General features: G+C 33.7%; 1 protein-coding gene across 1 annotated transcript in view; it reads left to right on the forward strand.

Annotated features, from left to right (window-relative positions):
• Positions 1-5,027, forward strand: part of LOC136025269 (CWF19-like protein 2) — a 102,409-nt gene extending 97,382 nt beyond the window's left edge. Inside the window, exon 10 of the mRNA XM_065701130.1 lies at positions 4,878-5,027. Within this exon, the coding sequence (XP_065557202.1) occupies positions 4,878-4,982 (105 nt within the window). The 3' untranslated portion in view covers positions 4,983-5,027. The remainder of the gene's footprint in view (positions 1-4,877) is intronic.
• The last annotated feature ends 2,959 nt before the right edge of the window (positions 5,028-7,986 follow it).

Raw genomic sequence — 7,986 nt, forward strand, 5'->3', positions numbered from 1 at the left:
GTTCGGCCCTAGAAGAATTGCTAAAAAGTGCGATTCTTGGCCTCTCGAAAGCAGCTAGTATATATTCTTCAACAGTTTGAAGCGGCCGTCTATCAGGGCTATGATGGACCACTGTAACTACTGTGGCTTCCAGTATCCTTTTCTTAGTTCGAAGATATATCTTCCTGTTATGAAAAAACTCGGTGAATCTGAAGTCAAAATTGTATCGAAAGATATATGCAGCCAGAGGGGCACTAGCCTAAATATTTTTTTTTCTGAGCGAGGGCAATAGATTTTACCGACTGGCTGTTCATTTTTTCCTGAGTTTGTTTCACACCTATGAGTGTGGATGTGGTTTAAAAAATGGGATTGGGCCTCTCCAAGCCACTAAGGTTCAACGACTTTCCGGAATGTCAAATTCATGACGGGCCAGGTATATGTAGGTTATTTATCACCAAAATTTTGAGCTAATATTTCATGGTTCATCCTGGAAATTCTTTGTGCAATTTGAAGCTAAATTTTGGAAATGACATATTGGTATTTGACCACGAACTTAGATTAGTATGCTGGAAGCCACTGTAACGGCAGTGGTCAAGCACATTTCCAAAAGCATAAACGCTTCAGAAGGCTGAGGAAAATACATTAATTGTTTTCCAGTGGAGTTGTCAAAGGAGAGGTGTTTCAAGCGTAAGCTACGGGAAAATTGTTGTTCCCAAGTCCGTCATTGAAAGCACCTTCAAACATTTTATTCATACTAAATGATGGAAATCTCAGTCGCTTCAACAGCTCAGCTGAAACTTTTTATCGTTACAAACCCACAAGAAAGTGTCATTGTTATTCAAATGTTCATATTGAACAGTATGTTGCTGTAATTCAGTTTTGTTTACCCACAAAACTAAAGAAAATTGAATTAGGACTGTAGTCGCACTCTCAAGCTCAGTTCTTAGTTAGAAATTTTGTTTTATAGATTTTTTAAATTTCCTTTTTGATGGAACATAACTTTCTACTAAACCTTCATGCTTTGTTTGTTGATTTTTACTTGTATATCTGTTAACGATTCTAAAATTCATCATTAATTTATTTTAGTAATTATATTTACCATTATTATTTATTATGTTATTAATTTATAATTTTTTGTCTTTTTCATTTATTATGAATAAAAATGAGAAAAAAAGGAATAAAAGCCATCTCTTCTCTCTAAGAACCACCTCTTTAAGACATCCAAACTCAAATTTATAGTATGTTAAAGAAGGAAGGAATATTTACTCTTTGAAGACAAACATTAAAGTATAAAGTAAACTACACTTTACATTAACTAAGGGTAAATACTAAAAATCGTAAAAAAATTTTTGAATGCCTTAGAACTTTGAGAAGCCAAAAAGGATCCTGTTAACCAATAAGAATTGTTAATGTAACTGAATATTTAGAATAATAGTGTGGCAATCTTATATAGTTAGAAAAAATTTTCCCTGCAGAAAAAAGGGAATAGGGAAACTTCGTAGATTGGTTTGAAAGACCCGACGCGGGTTTGAAAATTCGTTAAAAATGCACCTTATTGTGTTATGACATAGGTTTAACATTTATGACTTAATCTCTAAGTTAATTAGCGTAAGAAATTTATTTTTTCTTTATTATTTTGAGAAACCAAAAGTCTAAATTTAAAATATGCATGTTTTGGGAAAATTTTAAATTTTTTAGCTTCTAAAGGGAAAAATCATCATTTAACCTCAGAGCATTCAAACTTAGTCTTCTTTTTTCATTTTTAATTAAATGGCAAAGGAATTCATTAGGACAAAAAACTTAAAAAGATACACTCTAATATGTTAACCATCAGATTTCGTTTATAGGCGCTCATTTTACAAATAAGAATTAACTTATTTAGACATACCGCAGTTTTAAATGATATGAGAACGAATTTTTAACTGTATGAAAATAAACAGAAGAGATCCTTAAAATAAATAATGCATACAATAAAAGCCCAATTTTCAGCCTTCAAGCCCAATTTTCAGTGAAAGAAACGAAAAAAAAAATGTCTAACGCCTATCTGCTTTCAACTTGATTTTTAGAAAGAGCTTTAAATATGTCTAAGCTTAAATTTTAAATCTTTGTTTACATTGAAAAAAAAATACAGTAGAATACTTTTATTAACGTTTATGAAACGCCATGATATTTATTATAGCTCCTCGAATTTTAGTTTTTCCTGGTTTACTCTTTAATCATGGGTTTCCCAGTTCAACGTCTATGTGGCTTCAGTGCTTATGGTATCATACCGTCCAATTCCAACCTCTCAATCAAGAAGAGGAACAGATATATTTCTTTCCTTTAATTCAGCAGTAAAATATCACCGAAAAAAAAACAGCAATTAGCGGTATCGTACGTATTTTTTACCGTCAACGGTAAAAAAAGCCAATTCCATTTTTCTTTTAGTGCATTTTGAAAGCGTTGCCAAATAATCTCGCTTTTTAAAATATATTTGCTTCTCCTGCGCTGTTGCCTGAAATTTTCAGCTAGTGAAAAGAACGAACTATTAAATTCCAATTGAAAACCTTTGGCCAGTAAATAGAGCGAAGGGTTTTAGACGGACAAGATTTTGTCAAGTTGTCCGTCTAGTTTTTTTTTGTAATTTCTATTTACTTAAGCATTTGGGTGTATATTTAAGTGTTTATTTTTAGGACAGCTTTTGAAGTATTTGCTTTTCCCAAAATATATCCAGGGAATATTTGGATGCTAAATTGTCTACGTGTCTAATTTCTTTTTCTGGGATTGACTTCAATAGAAGAATGATGAACGGAGGCATTCATTTCCTGTCTTCCAATTCAGCACTTTTGAATTCCTTTTTCATAAATCTATATCTGCGAATACTTGAGCTGATTGCACAAGATAAATTGGAAAATTCTTTTCAAATAGTCAAACTTTACCTAGTGGTTCCTAGGAATATTACTCTTAAAATAATAACAATAAAAAAATAAAATAAAATAAAATGTTATAGGTTTCATCTTGAGTTCGAATCTCTGACCTGGTCGATATTTCAATGACGTTCCTTGCGTTCGGAATCGAACCACTAAGGAAAATTGAGATTTTGACCACAATTTGCTGCATCAAATGAATTGTATACTATTGGTATTTTTTTTGAATTGTATACTATTGGTATACGTTGTATATATTGAATTCTATAATATTGGAAAATTCTTTTCAAATAGTCAAACTTTACCTGGTGGTTCCCTCTCTTTTACAGCCTTTTTTATCTCTCAATTAATTAGTAAAATACACGTGTCCATCTTCCTAGGAATTTTACTCTAAAAATAACAATAATAAAAATAAATAAATAAAGATACTGAGAGGAATATGACTTAAAGTTAAGGAGAAGTTTCTAATGCCATATGCTTTGAATATATAATTGAGGTTAAGCTTAATTGTAGAAAATATTGTAGCATCGAGGCCAATAAGTGTTAATAAGAAGTGAAATAGGGTGCATTTTGTAATGTTGGAGCGTCTGACGAAACGGCACCGTTTGAAGCCCCCCCCCTTGCCTGAAATTTAGTGGGAAAATAAACCAAACCTACCCCTTGATAAGGGGAGCCATTGGCAAGGGCACAAGAGTGTTGTCCCTCCCATAGAAGACTAAAAACACGAACAAACAACAAAGTTATGCGAAAATTGAAAAGAACTGCACTTTAATGGCCAAATACTTTCTTTTTCAAACATTACCCTCGCTTTGAAAAGTTTATAAAGGCAAATAATGTCTTTATGATGCCGTAAATCTGTATCCTTTCTGATTGAACACCATAAATCACATATTTCCTTGGAAAGAGCGAAACTTGTATTTTTAGTTGAAAGTAAAACGCTTATTTCTCATGCAACTTTTGGTCGGAATCATTGTGTCAATCATGCTGGAATTATAACTGTTTTTACCTAGAGCATAAAAGTAGCAATTTGAAGTAAATTTATCATTTACTTTTTTTGTAATACTGAATTAGACTTGTTTATATTGATTAACTGTGTAATCAATCAAGCCTTGGATACTTACTTTAGTTCCTTGCTATATCCTTCACAACTTATAACAAAAGGGTCATGTCACAACATCAATCAATTGTTTGTACACGGAAACTTGTATTTTCTCAGCGATATGTTCTCTAGGATGAAGTAAATAAGGAATGAATAAACCCTTCAGTTCTGATGCAACTTTCATTTTGTATGCAATTTTTGAAACCTAGACAGGCACACATTTGGGAGGAGGATCCCCCAAAGAGGCAACAAATTATACAGACAATCATTAGTAAATTGAGATATTGTAAATTTGTACTACTGGCAAATATCGAAAGGAATGCTCCATATAGTTTCAATCCATATAATCAGTACCAAAGTAACTTGAATTAAAAATATAACTGGCATTGTACTGCCTCTGAATAACTTTAACTAAGTTTAACTTGTCTTGTTTTCTAATTTTAATTTCATATAGAATTCGATTAAGATGATAAAGGGTTTCAGGAGTCTTGATATTGTTTGCTGAGAGAGAGAGGAACACTTCAGAAAAACATCTCCAACTAAAGCTACTTTTTCTATTTTTGACATTTGTTTTATAAATTATTCAGCTCTAAAGGCCATCTACCAATTAAAAAAAAAAATAAAATAAAATGGATGAACTGGAAGTATATATAGGACCCCACAAATTAGTAGGTGATAACTAATAATCCGAACAGTTTTGTTTTAAATGATATACACAACACCACGCATTTAAAGTGCATGAATATAAAAACTAGAAAATAGATAGTATAATTCATAAAGCACAATGCTTTTATGGATTTAAGTATTCTTGATTTCTAACTTTTTGTAATGTTTGTCTTTATTTTCCGTTCCTTTAATTCTTAACTTCCTTCAATGACTCATTTTTTTTATAGTTTGAGCGAGAAAAACTTGGCACGGCAGAAGATCAGAATATGATGTTTGCAAGACTTGCAGGAAAAGTAAGTCATTTTTTTCATTTTTCAGTTGAAGAGAAGTAAACGGTTAAATAACCTTCCATAATCTTAGGAACCTCTCAAGGAAAATTAAGGCCTTTGAGCATGAGACTTCATTTTTGAGACCTCAATCCCTCGCCCCAACAGGAAGATCCAATTTCCTTCCTTTCCTAATAGTTGGCTTATAACTATGTAATGTTATGCATAAATGAATCAAGCATAAACTAAATCCACTCGGCCAAATGATCTTAAGTATAGTTCAAGATGGTGAACGTGGTCCGCAACTGTCATCTGCGTAACACATCATTCTCGTATTTTTGAACCGTAATGTTTCAAAAGATGGCGGCAGAACCAACTTTCTTAGAAACTGAACCGCGATTCTCAGATTTGAAGCAGTATCCTTGTGGAATTTTGATTTTATCTTCTGATAAATAGACACGTGTTTTTTTTTCTCTGCCATTTCTTGAAGTACCAAGGGCACGAAAATTGAAATCTATGTGTTGGAATTGGTTAAGTGAAAACTTAAACAACCATATACGTCTTGAAAAACTAGGAAAACCTGGGAACTCCATTTTTTCAGTTTTCAGAAGCAGATTTTTCAGTTTCCATTTTTTTTTATAAGCGCCCGCCAATTTTAAAAATAAAGAACGTGTTTTCGAAATCAGTAGAAAATGAGCAAAAAAATATATCATCATGGAGCTCTAGAAAGTGTGACTTTCCCGATTGATGTTGCCATTAATTGGCAGTGATCTGGGCAACAATCCGGTCATCAGATGAATAAAATGTATACTAATCTTAACATAAAAAATAGGTCTCGAAAAGAAGTGTATGTATTATGGAATAGCTAAATTCTAAGCTAGGCATTAATTTGTTTAATATTAAATTTATTTAACGCTTCAAAATATTAGTTGTATAATAATAATAATAATAATAATTTATTGTTACCCTCTATACACAACCAAAATGCACTAAAGAATAGCACAAGAAAATGAAAAGAAAAACAAAAAGGCACAGGCAAAAAAATAATTACTCACAATTCTTGAAAACTTTAACTTTCTAAACAAAAATTTAACTTTTTGTAGTCACAAAAAGGCTTCAACCATTTATGCTACCAGTATTTTAAAACCGTCTTTGTCTTTCTTCACTGAACCAAGGGAACCTCCTTTAAACAAGTCTGCATGTGTTTGAGAACTATATTTTTGGCTCAGTCTCGTGTGGCATATGTCGGTAAACCCGAACTCTAAAATGTTTTGTTTTCATTGAGGTCCAGTTAGCCCTGTCTACGCGCCCTATAAATTTTCTCTATTGGTCTGGGATGACAAAAACATTCGGAGTCCATAAACTGCTTTTGTTTCGGAACGAAGTCCTGGCCGATCTTGCCAAGTTGTTGGACTAGTTTTCGGCGAAACGCATTGTTTTACCAGTTTTTTTTTCTGTGCATAGGGTTTCCCTTGATCAAGGAACTTGGATATACTAGTTAGTATCTTCTTAGGAAAAAGTGATTGGCCCTTTTTCTGGTAAATCAATATTTGGAGACAAAACTGTTTTGGCCCTCTTATCCTCTTCCAGCAACATACAGTATTTATTTATTTATCATCTTCTAACATTCTCTGAAGTTTAAGTTTAAATCCCCTAGCCATTCTTGAGATTACAGGTACAATATTTTAATAGCCTGGATACCCATATTTGTCTTTCGATTTACACTGGTACTTCACCGCGATAAAAAGTCCCACAGGGCCCCCTCATTATTTTGAAAAGCATGAAATACGGAGTTCCCTCACTCCATCCCAACATTCCCTAAAGGTTTCAACACAATCCTAGAAACCATTGGCGAGACATAGCCGATTAATTATTTAGAAAAATTGTGTCCACACAATGTCTTTCCATTTCCTTCATTACCGAACTGCAAGTAGATTCGAAGCCCCACAGGGGCCTATTGTGCAATATTTTTAGGTGGCTTTGACACAGTGCATTTTTCAATCCTTTCTCCTTTCCATAAGGCCCTCCTCCGAGTCAGAGCTCGAAGTCGGATTGCCAATCCTTCCCCCAGCACTTTTCGTAAGTTTCGATACCATCCACCAAGCAGTCCCTTTGATATTGCAAGTATGTTATTTTGATAGTTTTTTTTTATACACGTCGCTACTTCACCTTGAATATATTCTAAGTTCCACTGGGGCCGTAATGCAAAAACTTTTAGGCGAACCGAAGACGAGACGAAAGCATTTTTGGTCCCATCATCACCTCATTATAAACAGATAAATTTAATTCCCTCAGTCCTCCTTCCAAAGCTCTAAAATTTCTATCTTGATCCTCCCCCCGTTATGTGTTCTTGAAATATTGCATATATGCTATTCTGGTAACTTTGTGAAACATATAGTATCTGTTGATTTACCTCAGGCACTGCCACCCAAGTCAACATTCGAGGTCTGTTTTGGCCCCTCAAACTCACCAAAATTTTCAAATTGAGCCCCCAACCCGTTCTTTAGATATTGCTGACACGCTACTTTGACAACATTGGTGCATATACTGTCGTTCAATTGACCTGACTATTCCACTGTGAATATACTCTAAGTTCTACTTCGGCTTGTATTTTGGCCCCCCTACCCCCTTCTTTTAAGCAAAAAAATAAGTTGTTCTTACCACAGCCTCTCTACCAACCCTATGAAATTTTCAATCAGACCCTCCCCCATCTGAAAGCCATTTGAAAGCCCGAGAAATTTTATATACGATATTTGAATATAGCGTTACCAGCCTTATTAGCTTTATTTCAATTATCGCCATAAAATTAAGGATGATCGTTACCGTGTTTTGTCAATTAAGACAAGCCACGGACCAATTTAGACAGGCTGACTTTTTGTCACCTTTGTACAAAAAAAAATTAAAATAGATAAACAGAATGGAAGAGGGGCATATTGTCTCGGAAAACCAAGAGTATGTTTGCAAATTTGAAGAAAAAAAAAAGGAAGGATCAAGGTAGCTTTGCTGGTGACAGATAGAAGTTACTTTTGGTTGATTTTTGCGTACTACCCCTCTAACTTCGTCAAAAACA

The sequence above is a fragment of the Artemia franciscana genome, chromosome 3 (assembly GCF_032884065.1).
Source record: "Artemia franciscana chromosome 3, ASM3288406v1, whole genome shotgun sequence".
In the NCBI taxonomy this organism is placed as follows: Eukaryota; Metazoa; Arthropoda; class Branchiopoda; order Anostraca; family Artemiidae; genus Artemia; species Artemia franciscana.